A 16,305-nucleotide genomic window follows, 5' to 3' on the forward strand; every position below is an offset into this window, starting at 1 on the left:
GCAGTAGCCCCGTGACAACAGGTTACAAATCACGAATGTCAGATTTTTGGCAAAATGTTACAGATTCTCACGGTGTTGGAGGGAAATGATAATTTCACACAAAGCGATTCTGATTTCTTCTTGTGGCCACGTAAAGGCTTCCTTAAAACCAAATAAATGCACTTTCAGTTTTTTGCTTCCTCTTAAAGTTCATCGTATGTTTGCCTATTATATATTGTATTTATTTACAGATAAAAGCTCCAACATTAGTAGCGTTGTTCTTCCAGCAACGATTGGAACAATCTGCTTACTACTAGTTCTGCTTGCATTGATTGCCTGCTTTTATTTGAGGTAGAGTATATTATTAGTCAATATCACGTCTTCTCTTTATAAATCACTCCAAATTTGCATTCAGGCGACCGTATAAATCAGACCGCAACGTACGATCTCTCCGGCCAAAGCGTGACCACTTTATAAAAATATATGAAGCGGTCACTTGTAAGGCGAGAGACTCTCGGCCAGTTTTTGCAGTGCGATCTAATATCAGACTGATTGATATGGTCATCTGAATGCACCCTAAAGATGGTTTTATGTTGTGAATTCTGTGGCCAAGCTCCCTCCTGTGGTCGTGAGTGGTACTGCGGCTGGTTCTGTCTATAAGCTTCCTTTGGTGGATGAGAGTGGTACTGCGGCTTCTGAGTTTCCTTCCTCAGGTGATGAGGTTAAGTCGTTAGGTGCTGCTCTATTTAACTCCACCTGGTGCTTTGATCCTGGCCTCCAGTCAATGTTCTAGTATTGGTCTTGCTTCCTCCTGGATCGTTCCTGTGGCCTCTCTATCCTGCATAAGCTAAGTTCTGCTTGTGCTATTTTTGTTTGCTATATTTTTTCTGTCCAGCTTGCTATATTGGTTTTTTCTTGCTTGCTGGAAGCTCTGAGACGCAGAGGGAGCACCTCCGTACCGTGAGTCGGTGCGGAGGGTCTTTTTGCCCCTCTGCGTGGTTGTTTGTAGTGTGGTGTGTTAGGATTAGGGATTGCGGTCAGCAGAGTTTCCACGTCTCAGAGCTTGTCCTATGTTTTTGGTAAATGTCAGGTCACCTTGTGTGCTCTGAACTTCAAGGTCCATTGTGGTTCTGAATTACCTGTTCATAACAGTTTTATAAAAGAAAGAATTTTTTGAAGATATGCCAGTAAATTGTTTTTCTTCATTAGTTTTAACTTTATATATTCTTCATCTCAACATATGTTTTGTAATTTCCCGTAAAAGGTATCATTACTCAAGACTAGAGTTGAGCAAATTTTTCAAAATTCGGTTCCGATTACGATCGGCGTCGAATAATGTTTTTGCAATATTTGCCGAACACAGCCGAAAGTCTTTGGAGTCAATAGGAGTAGAAATGACCCTAATCGATAGTCAAACATAAATTTGGCACAATTAAGGTACCAATATGGCACGAATATGGCAAATTCAGATTCGGAAACCGATTCTGAACATATTCGCTCAACTCTACTCAGGACTTGTATTAGCACTAGGCAAAAAAAAAAAAGAAAACTGACAGAAGACAGGGTCTACTGGTTTCTGGGGTTATGTTGATCTGGGCAAAAATGCACACGTCAGTAGATCTGTAGTAAACAAGAGGCTTACTATGATTGTGCCATCCAGAGATCGAAGTTAACCCTGCCATCATTGAAAATGCCAGAAACGGCTCCGAAGAACTTGTAGAGATTACCGATCATCATTATACTTTCTCTATATTTTTTGTTATACAATGATTGATACATGTTTTTTTTTTGGTCTTTTATTCACTGTTAGAACTTATCAGAGTTAACAATTGTGATCTATTTTCTCTTCAGCACTCACATCTTCTTAAACAAATTGCTTAATTGATCGATTAGTTAAAAAAGGCACAAAGAAATATCCGTTGCGCTCCCTGGCAACATGTTTCAGACCTACATGGTCCTTTACTTGACAAAGGATCATGTAGTCCAAAGCAAAAGCCAAGTCCAAGTCCATAGACCCAATTGGACATAAATAACTCCAAATAAAAAAGGTGAGGAACAGCATCCAATCCATGTGAAAAAATAGAAAAAACTTTATTCCGCCATTATACAACGTTTCGACCGATAGTGGTCTTTAAAGCCCACTATCGGTCGAAACGTTGTATGATGGCGGAATAAAGTTTTTTCTATTTTTTCACCTGGATTGGATGCTGTTCCTCTCCTTTTTTATTTAAAGGACCATGTAGGTGTGAAACATGTTGCCTGAGAGCGCAGTGGATATTTCTTTTCTGCTTTTTGAATTTTTATTCTGTTGTGTTCAACCATTTTTTATGCCTTTTATACGACTGGATCAAATAAATTCTTTTAACAAGATGTGAGTGTTGGCTATCGTTTGGACTGTTTATATTACTAGAGTATTTTGCCTTCCCCCGGACAGGTGAGATGATTGGTCCTTTTTTACATAATTTTTATTTGTAGATTAAAATATTATGACAGAGACTTGATTACAACATGTACGTGTTTCAGGTGCGTAATATCCTTTTTCAGGAAGACGGTGTGGTGAACCTGAAACACGTTGATGTTTTAACCATGTCTCTATCGTTTTATTCTTCGTATATATATCCACAAGTAAAGATTACTGCACGTTCTTGGATCTGGACTTTCTACTTCTTTCGCAGAGTCTTAAATTCAACTTCAAATCTCGTTCTTCGCTAGGCTGTTTAGTCTAAATTTATACTCATTGACTTCCGAGATTTGCAGACAGCGCTGAAAGATAGACTACCCTTCTTTCCCCCAATATCATGCCCTTTTTTCAGAAAAAGGCTACCATAGGGTCTAAAACACATAACAGGTGTCACGTCGTAAGCGGCGTTAAAGGGGCAGGACGGCATACTGGGACCCGCACCTGTCCCTACCACTTTAATGGGGCCCTGGCTTTCCCTTATCTCAGGGGTACCTATGATGGTTAGGAGGCCCGAGCCACCAGCGTATCCCTGTCTCCTGTGCAGGCCCTATCAGTGGCCCCCTCTCCCCCCAAAGAAGGTGGACTGCACCAGTGTAAAAATACAACAAATAACAGGGTATACAGACAAGGTAACTAAAAGTCTCAAACTCACCAAATGCTCACACAACCACAGAGGAAACACAGAGATGGGAAGAGAAGGAATAAACTAGGAAGGAAAACAGGTTAAACATGCAACCAAAACCGCAGACACCAATCTCTGTAAATAAACCTCCAACACCAACACTACGCTCCTTCAACCTCCAAGCCAGGCAGTAGAACTGATCACTGACAATAGCTGAAGTCAGGACTGGGTCTATATAGAGGATCAGATTACAAAATCCACTTCAGCTGAGAGAGGCCCAGCTCTCAACAATAAGGTTAACTCCTGCACTGCTGGCACAAAGCAGCCAGGTCAGAATACAGGTGAAGAGCTTCTGTTCACTGTGTGCGAACAAAGCCCAGAGCGCTGTGGTTCTCTAGAACCTCTCTGTCGCGGTAGCCCCGTGACAACAGGTTACAAATCACGAATGTCAGATTTTTGGCAAAATGTTACAGATTCTCACGGTGTTGGAGGGAAATGATAATTTCACACAAAGCGATTCTGATTTCTTCTTGTGGCCACGTAAAGGCTTCCTTAAAACCAAATAAATGCACTTTCAGTTTTTTGCTTCCTCTTAAAGTTCATCGTATGTTTGCCTATTATATATTGTATTTATTTACAGATAAAAGCTCCAACATTAGTAGCGTTGTTCTTCCAGCAACGATTGGAACAATCTGCTTACTACTAGTTCTGCTTGCATTGATTGCCTGCTTTTATTTGAGGTAGAGTATATTATTAGTCAATATCACGTCTTCTCTTTATAAATCACTCCAAATTTGCATTCAGGCGACCGTATAAATCAGACCGCAACGTACGATCTCTCCGGCCAAAGCGTGACCACTTTATAAAAATATATGAAGCGGTCACTTGTAAGGCGAGAGACTCTCGGCCAGTTTTTGCAGTGCGATCTAATATCAGACTGATTGATATGGTCATCTGAATGCACCCTAAAGATGGTTTTATGTTGTGAATTCTGTGGCCAAGCTCCCTCCTGTGGTCGTGAGTGGTACTGCGGCTGGTTCTGTCTATAAGCTTCCTTTGGTGGATGAGAGTGGTACTGCGGCTTCTGAGTTTCCTTCCTCAGGTGATGAGGTTAAGTCGTTAGGTGCTGCTCTATTTAACTCCACCTGGTGCTTTGATCCTGGCCTCCAGTCAATGTTCTAGTATTGGTCTTGCTTCCTCCTGGATCGTTCCTGTGGCCTCTCTATCCTGCATAAGCTAAGTTCTGCTTGTGCTATTTTTGTTTGCTGTATTTTTTCTGTCCAGCTTGCTATATTGGTTTTTTCTTGCTTGCTGGAAGCTCTGAGACGCAGAGGGAGCACCTCCGTACCGTGAGTCGGTGCGGAGGGTCTTTTTGCCCCTCTGCGTGGTTGTTTGTAGTGTGGTGTGTTAGGATTAGGGATTGCGGTCAGCAGAGTTTCCACGTCTCAGAGCTTGTCCTATGTTTTTGGTAAATGTCAGGTCACCTTGTGTGCTCTGAACTTCAAGGTCCATTGTGGTTCTGAATTACCTGTTCATAACAGTTTTATAAAAGAAAGAATTTTTTGAAGATATGCCAGTAAATTGTTTTTCTTCATTAGTTTTAACTTTATATATTCTTCATCTCAACATATGTTTTGTAATTTCCCGTAAAAGGTATCATTACTCAAGACTAGAGTTGAGCAAATTTTTCAAAATTCGGTTCCGATTACGATCGGCGTCGAATAATGTTTTTGCAATATTTGCCGAACACAGCCGAAAGTCTTTGGAGTCAATAGGAGTAGAAATGACCCGAATCGATCGTCAAACATAAATTTGGCACAATTAAGGTACCAATATGGCACGAATATGGCAAATTCAGATTCGGAAACCGATTCTGAACATATTCGCTCAACTCTACTCAGGACTTGTATTAGCACTAGGCAAAAAAAAAAAAGAAAACTGACAGAAGACAGGGTCTACTGGTTTCTGGGGTTATGTTGATCTGGGCAAAAATGCACACGTCAGTAGATCTGTAGTAAACAAGAGGCTTACTATGATTGTGCCATCCAGAGATCGAAGTTAACCCTGCCATCATTGAAAATGCCAGAAACGGCTCCGAAGAACTTGTAGAGATTACCGATCATCATTATACTTTCTCTATATTTTTTGTTATACAATGATTGATACATGTTTTTTTTTTGGTCTTTTATTCACTGTTAGAACTTATCAGAGTTAACAATTGTGATCTATTTTCTCTTTTAATAGAAAAAGAAGCCAAAATTTGACGAGCAGTGAGGTATGTGTCTTTAGTATCTACTAAATATTTTTCCTCTCTTGATCTTTTGTTTGTGGCATTAAGAGGAAATATAAAAGTTTTCACATCTTTCATTTTTTTTCTTAAATGCTAGAAGTTATGCTTATTGATATTATATCACTAATTCATGATCTCTATCATTAACTATTTCTTCTGTTACTTTACAGCCTGGGAACTCCACAAGAACCACCATCACAGAAGGACATGTGGGTGCAGCTAATCATTATGCCAATTTCAGAAGTAAAACAGAAATATCTGCTTCTTTATCCACATATGAGCCATTTCTCCACCACCTCTATTCACTTTAAATATACAGATCAATTCTGCCAGCAGTATGAAGGGTCAAGTTACACAGCCTTTTATACTTTATAGAGAGGAAAGTGGGAAGAAGCAAAAAGTGAGAAAATAGGTTGATGGGAAAGCAAAAAGATTGTGCTGAGCTTACAAACAAGTCTTTTGCCTCACACATCTTCAATGATCAGTACTGCTATAAAAAGTCTTCCATGCTATTGCTGCTTCTTTTTTTGTGCTAAGAAATTAAAACCTAGTATTCCTCTGTGTGTGCTGTGTTTGGGAAAGTTCTAAGCAGCTAGTCTTCCCATACCAGCTATCCACATATGAGCCATTTTTCCCACACCCCTGTTCACTTTGAAAATACAGATCAATTCTGCCAGCAGAGTGAAGGGTCAAGTTACACAGCCAATTATACTTTATAAAGAGGAAAGTGGGAAGACATGAAAAGTGAGAAAATAGGTTGATGAGAAAAGCAAAAAGATTGTTTTGAGTTTTTTTAACAAGTCTTTTGGCTCACACATCTACAGATTGTGCTGAGCTTTCTAACAAGTCTTTTGCCTCACACATCTACAATGATCAGTACTGCTATATAAAATCCATGCTATTGCTGCTTCTTTTTGTGTGCTAAGAAATTAAAACCTAGTATTCCTCTGTGTGTGCTGTGTTTGGGAGAGTTCTTAGCATCTAGTCTTCTCCTACCAGCTAAGAATGAAAAGCAAATTTAGAGATAGGACCTGCAGAGAGCACAACTGGTGAAAATGTAGACTATAAGTAATTATATGTCCAAAGATAGTATTATTCCTCAAGTATACACACAGGACAGATTATTATGAAACATTTCATGATAGTAATGTTACCCTTAAGAAAGAAGTGTCAAATATAATCATATAAACTAGAGATGAGCTGAATTGATGAGATTCACATTTGCCAATTGCACAAGATTTTTGTCACAAGGAGGTTTTCCAATCTTCACCACCTGTCATGGTGGCGTCAGGGTCTTCAGATTCCACAGATTCTTACATTGCTCCTTGTAACTCCATTGTTAGCTATGATCAGCGTAGAGTGACTCTGGTGTCAACTCAAAGAGCTACAGCTCCTAACCAGGGTAGCAAGTTAAATATTTGTGGAGTTGAGGTTGCTGATTGCCTTTGGTCACATGCTGCAGGAAAACCAGTCATGTCTGCCCTTTCCCTATTTAAGCTTGCTCTGATATGCAGTTGATGCCAGCAATAGTTTTTCTATCCAGGTTGGTAGAGGTGGACACATCCCGGTTACTAGTGGTTATTTCCAAAGTTGTTGTGAGTTGTGTTTGCTTAACTCTTTCCTTTTTCCTTAGTATATTTATATGGCTTTATTGCCTCACGGGCTTTACACTTTTATTCTTAGGGTATTTCCCTCAGAATGTGCGGTGTGTCTGTGCTTCTGTTTTGCCCTGTCTGTTTTGTTTATATTTCCTCCTGTTTAGGAGCATGGTAAGGGACGAGGCACAGGCATCCCCACCTTCAGGGGTAATCTTGGGGACAGGGGTAGGTAGGGACCGCTTTGCCTGAGGGTCACACTTGTTATCCCCTAGTCATGCCGTGACAATTTTAATAGGAAATACATTTATCTGCAAATTTATTCTGCATAAATTAAATGTTGCATATTTTGGTCTAAGGTCTGAAGAGAACTCAGAGCATAATAAGCATTAGTGGAAAAACTTTGAAACTGCCAATACTCACCTCATTGCTCATCTCCACTGCTCACTGTCCCGCGTATGGTCTTTTGAGCCACTTCTTACCACTGTGGCACACTGAAACCTAGGGCATCCTCACACTAAGCCCAAACTTTTAGCCATAACTATGGCTGGGACATTTCTGGGTATGCGCAGGGATCTCCCAGGCGCAGACACAGTAGGAAGCCTCAGCCATTTTTACACATCCCGGACAGTATTTGATGGGGGTACTGTCAGGTCGCCTGATGCGGTGGTTCAACGTGTTTCCCGGCTGCTACATTTTGCCTTCCAACCAGAGTAGGAGCTGGACGCTCTCTGTGCCAGCTGTCAAGCTAAAAGAGAACTTAGATAAACAATAAATTATACGTGTGTCGATCAGACTCTAGCACAATTGAAGCCCTGAGCAGTGGCACATCCGGGTCAGGAAGGCGTCAGCAGTGTGACCAGGTTAGCTAATCATGCTGATGATGTCCCTCTCCAGCAACGCAGAGGCGCGGTGAACATTGGTCTGGTAAGTGCTCCTCTGAAGCTGAAGACACCAAAGATTTACTGTAATTGGAGGAGAAAATGAAATTTAAGACGACATGAGGAGCAAGTGGGGGGTGTGGGATTGGCGGTGACACAATGCTAGGAGGGATTTGTGACGACACACTATGAGGAGCAGAGTGTGGATTGTTGTGGACACACTGAGGATGGGGGTCCGGGAATTGGTGCAAACACAGTATGAGGGGGTGGGAGATTGTGCGGAAACACTATAAGGAACAGTGAAATTGTTACAGACACATTATAAGGAGTGAGGGGATTGGGCTTGTGACATATAAATCCATCATCATAACATAAAATAAGAATGTTCAGTTGCACCTGCTGTATAGAGTTGGGTGAACTTATTCAAGTGGAACAAAATTCTATTTGAATTTTAAACATTAAAAAAAAAAAAAATCCATATTCTCCAGAATTCAGTTTTTTTTTTACTTTTACGTCACGCAAACTCAGCAAAATGGCAGCGGGCTGCCCACCATTTTAGACATCTCCACTCACATTTCAGGCATTTCAACTGCATGGTACTCATTTACGCTTCCTACCACCACCACGCACTGAAACCCCCGGACCTCTTTAAACTAGGCTAGGACTTTGAACAATAATTTTTTTTGTGCTATCGGTCATGCATTTGTTCCCCAAAAAAATAAAAATAAATAAATTAACTATATAAATGACTGCTTATATTAAAAAGCTCCTCCTTGCAGTGGTCATGCCGGAGTAGGGGCAGGAGGCCAAGATTTTTTAATCCAGTTAATAGGAAGGTTCACAGTGACCGATTTTTGGAATCTTACATTTCTCACTTAACCTTCATCTTACATCAATTCTTTTCTTTTTTCAGACTGAAACATCTCCAAATCACATATACACTGACCTGGTGAAAAGCGATATTACCAGTGACTATAATCATTTACAGGTAACTGTTTAACAATGTATGATGATTAGTGTTGAGCATTCCGATACCGCAAGTATCGGGTATCGGGTATCGGTATCGGATCCATAGGGATGTGTAAAATAAAGAATTAAAATAAAAAATATTGGTATATTCACCTCTCCGGCAGCGCCCCTGGACATCACGCTGGTAACCGGCCGGCTTCTTTGTTTAAAATGAGCGCCTTTAGGACCTGAGAATGACGTCGCGGATTCTGATTGGTCGCGTGCCGCCCATGTGACCGCCACGCGACCAATCAGAAGCCGCGACGTCATTCTCATTCACTAAACTCCTAATTCTAGGAATTGAGGACCTGAGAATGACGTCGCGGCTTCTGATTGGTCGCGTGGCGGTCACATGAGCGGCACGCGACCAATCAGAAGCCGTGACATCATTCGCAGGTCCTAAAGGCGCTCATTTTAAACAAAGAAGCCGGCCGGTTACGAGCGTGATGTCCAGGGGCCGCCGGAGAGGTGAATATATCAATATTTTTTATTTTAATTCTTTATTTTACACCTCACTATGGATCCCAGGGCCTGAAGGAGAGTTTCCTCTCCTTCAGACCCTGGGAACCATCAGGATACATTCCGATACTTGATGTCCCATTGACTTGTATTGGTATCGGATATCGGTATCGGCGATATACGATATTTTTCGGGTATCGGCCGATACTATCCGATACCGATACTTTCAAGTATCGGACGGTATCGCTCAACACTAGAGTTGAGCGACCTTGACCTTTTTAGAGTCGAGCCGGGTTTTGCGAAACCCGACTATGTCCAAAGTCGGGTCGAGTGAAATCGGCCGATTATGACGTAAAGTCGGGATCGACCGAAACACGAAACCCAATGCAAGTCAATGGGGCAGCATAGTCGGCAGTGAGTGGGGGCCAGGAAAACACCTAGAGTGGCCATTTTAATGTCAAAACCATCCATTCTTCTTAATGAAGCTTGTCAAGCGTAATTTACCTTATAATAATTGGAAGGCATTTGAAATTGGGGGTCATTTGGCTAAAGTTGTGGGGGGTAGGGCTGGTTCAAGTAATTAGTGGGCCCAGGAAATCTGGACCACGTCACGGCAGTGGAGCAGGGAGAGGTAAGTATTTCAACTTTGCAAGTGCTGTGAACCTGAGCAAGCAGGGGGGGCCCACTCGTTGGCATTGGCACTGGCACAGGGCCCCTCAAAGTACAGCGGTGTGTTTGCACGGCGGGGGCGCCTCCCACCGGCAGCAACACTTTTGCGTACTATGAGAGGCCCTGTGCCAGTGACGTCGCCAACTAGTATTCCTCCCCCCACCTGATGAAGGAACCTGCACTTTCATCTGCACCTTCCTCTTTGTCCCCGTGTAAGGTGGTATGGTATGCGGGAAGAGCAACCTGACTTTCAGCAGGGTCACAATGTTGTTGTGTAGCGTGCACGGGGAATGTTGCGTTATGGGTCAATGTACCAGCAGACTCATCTATCACTGGCTGGGCAATGGGCACGATGAAGTGGAAACACAGATATAGGCCCAAAGAAGAAAGTGGGCTAAATGCAGTTCAAAATTGGTAACACAGGAATAACCAGGGGGCATTGCAGTGGAGGACAACTGGAATGAGAGGCTGACACAGAGAGTAGGGCCAAATCAGTAAGTAGTCGAAATGCAGTTCAAAATTGGCAACCGTAGTAAACAGGCGGCACAGCTTTGTTCAGTGGAGGAGAACAGCAAGGAGTGGCAGACACCGATAGTAGGCCCCAAACCAACTAGTACGCCAATTGCAGTTGTTCCATTTAACCACAATTTAATGAGAGCCTGAAGATAGAAGCTCAGGAAAGGCAACCTGGGGAACACCTTGGAGTGTAACACACCATCTCTCTCCACCCCATACCCATTTTGTATGGCCTAATGCAGTGTACTTTTCTACAACTACTAAACGAGAGTCGGAAGACCGAAGCAATGGCAAGGAAACCTGGGGAACACCTTAGAGTGTAACACACCCTCTCTCTACACCCCATACCCAATTTGAAGGTCTAATGCAGTGTAGTTTCCAAGAACTACTAAACGAGAGCCGGAAGATCGAAGCTCAGGAAAGGCAACCTGGGGAACACCTTGGAGTGTAACACACCCTCTCGCTACACCCCATACCCAATTTGAAGGCCTAATGCAGCGTAGTTTCCAACAACTACTAAACGAGAGCCGGAAGATCGAAGCTCAGGAAAGGCAACCTGGGGAACACCTTGGAGTGTAACAAACCCTCTCTCTACACCCCATACCCAATTTGTAGGCCTAATGCAGCGTAGTTTCCGACAACTACTAAACGAGAGCATGAAGATCGAAGCTCAGGAAAGGCAACCTGGGGAACACCTTGGAGTGTAACACACCCTCTCTCTACACCCCATACCCAATTTGTAGGCCTAATGCAGCGTAGTTTCCGACAACTACTAAACGAGAGCCGGAATATCGAAGCTCAGGAAAGGCAACCTGGGGAACACCTTGGAGTGTAACACACCCTCTCTCTACACCCCATACCCAATTTGTAGGCCTAATGCAGCGTAGTTTCCGACAACTACTAAACGAGAGCCGGAATATCGAAGCTCAGGAAAGGCAACCTGGGGAACACCTTGGAGTGTAACACACCCTCTCTCTACACCCCATACCCAATTTGAAGGCCTAATGCAGTGTAGTTTCCAAGAACTACTAAACGAGAGCCGGAAGATCGAAGCTCAGGAAAGGCAACCTGGGGAACACCTTGGAGTGTAACACACCCTCTCGCTACACCCCATACCCAATTTGAAGGCCTAATGCAGCGTAGTTTCCAACAACTACTAAACGAGAGCCGGAAGATCGAAGCTCAGGAAAGGCAACCTGGGGAACACCTTGGAGTGTAACAAACCCTCTCTCTACACCCCATACCCAATTTGTAGGCCTAATGCAGCGTAGTTTCCGACAACTACTAAACGAGAGCATGAAGATCGAAGCTCAGGAAAGGCAACCTGGGGAACACCTTGGAGTGTAACACACCCTCTCTCTACACCCCATACCCAATTTGTAGGCCTAATGCAGCGTAGTTTCCGACAACTACTAAACGAGAGCCGGAATATCGAAGCTCAGGAAAGGCAACCTGGGGAACACCTTGGAGTGTAACACACCCTCTCTCTACGCCCCATACCCAATTTGTAGGCCTAATGCAGCGTAGTTTCCGACAACTACTAAACGAGAGCCGGAATATCGAAGCTCAGGAAAGGCAACCTGGGGAACACCTTGGAGTGTAACACACCCTCTCTCTACACCCCATACCCAATTTGAAGGCCTAATGCAGTGTAGTTTCCAAGAACTACTAAACGAGAGCCGGAAGATCGAAGCTCAGGAAAGGCAACCTGGGGAACACCTTGGAGTGTAACACACCCTCTCTCTACACCCCATACCCAATTTGAAGGCCTAATGCAGTGTAGTTTCCAAGAACTACTAAACGAGAGCCGGAAGATCGAAGCTCAGGAAAGGCAACCTGGGGAACACCTTGGAGTGTAACACACCCTCTCGCTACACCCCATACCCAATTTGAAGGCCTAATGCAGCGTAGTTTCCAACAACTACTAAACGAGAGCCGGAAGATCGAAGCTCAGGAAAGGCAACCTGGGGAACACCTTGGAGTGGAACACACCATCTCTCTACACCCCATACCCAATTTGAAGGCCTAATGCAGAGTAGTTTCCAAGAACTACTAAACGAGAGCCGGAAGATCGAAGCTCAGGAAAGGCAACCTGGGGAACACCTTGGAGTGTAACACAACGTCTCTCTACACGACGGAAGGGCTGATTCTTAGGAAGGAAGGCTGTTGGAAATAAGCATTGCGCGTCCGAGGGTGATTATATTCTTATTAGGTATATACTCACCCTCGGACGCGCCCTGCTTCTTTATTTGGAATGAATGTTTATTTGCAATGTGGTGTTGACTTTCTCTATTATTTTGGTAATTAATGATTTTATTATTTTCATTATTTTGCATCTTCTCGGCAATAATATAAAGAAGACGCGACAGGACAACACTCGGTGGATGCCATATGTGTGTTTTCAATTTAAAAAAACTTTCAGTTAACTACTTGCAGGAGAAAGTAATTGTAGCTGGTGGCCATTTTTAGTACTGTACCAGATTTTAGTTGTGTGTTTGTTTTTAATGTTAAAATGTCTGCATTTGATATCTCACCAGTATTTTCTTTTTTATAAGCAAAATACTTATTTTTATATTTTCTGATGTTGGTTCCAGGGGTACACGGCCAGCAGTGCCCTGGTCAGTGTAGTAGTAGTTGAAAGAATGGACCGCAGACAGGCATCGAAGGCCTAAAATAATAACACATGGCTGTAGGCAATTTTAAATTGGTTCCAGGGGTACACGGACAGCAGTGGTGTGGTCAGTGGAGGCCTAGTGGAAGGAGTGACCGCAGACAGGCATCGAAGGCCTAAAATAATAACACATGGCTGTAGGCAATTTTAAATTGGTTCCAGGGGTACACGGACAGCAGTGGTGTGGTCAGTGGAGGCCTAGTGGAAGGAGTGACCGCAGACAGGCATCGAAGGCCTAAAATAATAACACATGGCTGTAGGCAATTTTAAATTGGTTCCAGGGGTACACGGACAGCAGTGGTGTGGTCAGTGGAGGCCTAGTGGAAGGAGTGACCGCAGACAGGCATCGAAGGCCTAAAATAATAACACATGGCTGTAGGCAATTTTAAATTGGTTCCAGGGGTACACGGGCAGCAGTGACCTGGTCAGTGTAGTAGTAGTTGAAAAAATGGACCGCAGACAGGCATCGAATGCCTAAAATAATAACACATGGCTGTAGGCAATTTTAAATTGGTTCCAGGGGTACACGGACAGCAGTGGTGTGGTCAGTGGAGGCCTAGTGGAAGGAGTGACCGCAGACAGGCATCGAAGGCCTAAAATAATAACACATGGCTGTAGGCAATTTTAAATTGGTTCCAGGGGTACACGGGCAGCAGTGACCTGGTCAGTGTAGTAGTAGTTGAAAGAATGGACCGCAGACAGGCATCGAAGGCCTAAAATAAAAAAATTGGGCTGGCTGTAGGCAATTTTAAATTGGTTCCAGGGGTACACGGACAGCAGTGGTGTGGTCAGTGGAGGCCTAGTGGAAGGAGTGACCGCAGACAGGCATCGAAGGCCTAAAATAATAACACATGGCTGTAGGCAATTTTAAATTGGTTCCAGGGGTACACGGGCAGCAGTGACCTGGTCAGTGTAGTAGTAGTTGAAAAAATGGACCGCAGACAGGCATCGAATGCCTAAAATAATAACACATGGCTGTAGGCAATTTTAAATTGGTTCCAGGGGTACACGGACAGCAGTGGTGTGGTCAGTGGAGGCCTAGTGGAAGGAGTGACCGCAGACAGGCATCGAAGGCCTAAAATAATAACACATGGCTGTAGGCAATTTTAAATTGGTTCCAGGGGTACACGGACAGCAGTGGTGTGGTCAGTGGAGGCCTAGTGGAAGGAGTGACCGCAGACAGGCATCGAAGGCCTAAAATAATAACACATGGCTGTAGGCAATTTTAAATTGGTTCCCGGGGTACACGGGCAGCAGTGACCTGGTCAGTGTAGTAGTAGTTGAAAAAATGGACCGCAGACAGGCATCGAATGCCTAAAATAATAACACATGGCTGTAGGCAATTTTAAATTGGTTCCAGGGGTACACGGGCAGCAGTGACCTGGTCAGTGTAGTAGTAGTTGAAAGAATGGACCGCAGACAGGCATCGAAGGCCTAAAATAAAAAAATTGGGCTGGCTGTAGGCAATTTTAAATTGGTTCCAGGGGTACACGGACAGCAGTGGTGTGGTCAGTGGAGGCCTAGTGGAAGGAGTGACCGCAGACAGGCATCGAAGGCCTAAAATAATAACACATGGCTGTAGGCAATTTTAAATTGGTTCCAGGGGTACACGGGCAGCAGTGACCTGGTCAGTGTAGTAGTAGTTGAAAAAATGGACCGCAGACAGGCATCGAATGCCTAAAATAATAACACATGGCTGTAGGCAATTTTAAATTGGTTCCAGGGGTACACGGACAGCAGTGACCTGGTCAGTGTAGTAGTAGTTGAAAGAATGGACCGCAGACAGGCATCGAAGGCCTAAAATAAAAAAATTGGGCTGGCTGTAGGCAATTTTAAATTGGTTCCAGGGGTACACGGACAGCAGTGGTGTGGTCAGTGGAGGCCTAGTGGAAGGAGTGACCGCAGACAGGCATCGAAGGCCTAAAATAATAACACATGGCTGTAGGCAATTTTAAATTGGTTCCAGGGGTACACGGGCAGCAGTGACCTGGTCAGTGTAGTAGTAGTTGAAAAAATGGACCGCAGACAGGCATCGAATGCCTAAAATAATAACACATGGCTGTAGGCAATTTTAAATTGGTTCCAGGGGTACACGGACAGCAGTGGTGTGGTCAGTGGAGGCCTAGTGGAAGGAGTGACCGCAGACAGGCATCGAAGGCCTAAAATAATAACACATGGCTGTAGGCAATTTTAAATTGGTTCCAGGGGCACACGGGCAGCAGTGACCTGGTCAGTGTAGTAGTAGTTGAAAGAATGGACCGCAGACAGGCATCGAAGGCCTAAAATAAAAAAATTGGGCTGGCTGTAGGCAATTTTAAATTGGTTCCAGGGGTACACGGACAGCAGTGGTGTGGTCAGTGGAGGCCTAGTGGAAGGAGTGACCGCAGACAGGCATCGAAGGCCTAAAATAATAACACATGGCTGTAGGCAATTTTAAATTGGTTCCAGGGGTACACGGACAGCAGTGACCTGGTCAGTGTAGTAGTAGTTGAAAGAATGGACCGCAGACAGGCATCGAAGGCCTAAAATAAAAAAATTGGGCTGGCTGTAGGCAATTTTAAATTGGTTCCAGGGGTACACGGGCAGCAGTGACCTGGTCAGTGTAGTAGTAGTTGAAAGAATGGACCGCAGACAGGCTTAGAAGGCCTAACATAACAAACTTGGGCTGGCTGTAGGCACTTTTAAATTGGTTCCAGGGGTACACGGGCAGCAGTGGTCTGGTCAGTGGAAGTCTAGTGGAAGGAGTGACCGCAGACAGGCTTCCAAGGCCTAACATAACAAACTTGGGCTGGCTGTAGGCACTTTTAAATTGGTTCCAGGGGTACACGGGCAGCAGTGGTCTGGTCAGTGGAAGTCTAGTGGAAGGAGTGACCGCAGACAGGCTTCCAAGGCCTAACATAACAAACTTGGGCTGGCTGTAGGCACTTTTAAATTGGTTCCAGGGGTACACGGGCAGCAGTGGTCTGGTCAGTGGAAGTCTAGTGGAAGGAGTGACCGCAGACAGGCTTCGAAGGCCTAACATAACAAAATTGGGCTGGCTGTAGGCACTTTAAATTGGTTCCAGGGGTACATGGGCAGCAGTGTATGGTCAGTGGAAGTCTAGTGGAAGGAGTGACGGCAGACAGTCTTCGAAGGCCTAACATAACAAAATTGG

General features: G+C 44.0%; 1 protein-coding gene across 2 annotated transcripts in view; it reads left to right on the forward strand.

The window, feature by feature from the left end:
- The window catches only part of LOC138651300 (myelin-associated glycoprotein-like), a 34,522-nt gene that overhangs the window by 7,213 nt on the left and 11,004 nt on the right, over positions 1-16,305 (forward strand). For both annotated transcript variants that reach the window (XM_069741388.1, XM_069741389.1), the window contains exons 6-9: positions 3,703-3,802; positions 5,307-5,337; positions 5,523-5,561; positions 8,742-8,816. In XM_069741388.1, the coding sequence (XP_069597489.1) occupies positions 3,703-3,802; positions 5,307-5,337; positions 5,523-5,561; positions 8,742-8,816 (245 nt within the window). The remainder of the gene's footprint in view (positions 1-3,702; positions 3,803-5,306; positions 5,338-5,522; positions 5,562-8,741; positions 8,817-16,305) is intronic.

This window comes from Ranitomeya imitator, chromosome 10 (assembly GCF_032444005.1).
Source record: "Ranitomeya imitator isolate aRanImi1 chromosome 10, aRanImi1.pri, whole genome shotgun sequence".
Lineage (NCBI taxonomy): Eukaryota > Metazoa > Chordata > Amphibia > Anura > Dendrobatidae > Ranitomeya > Ranitomeya imitator.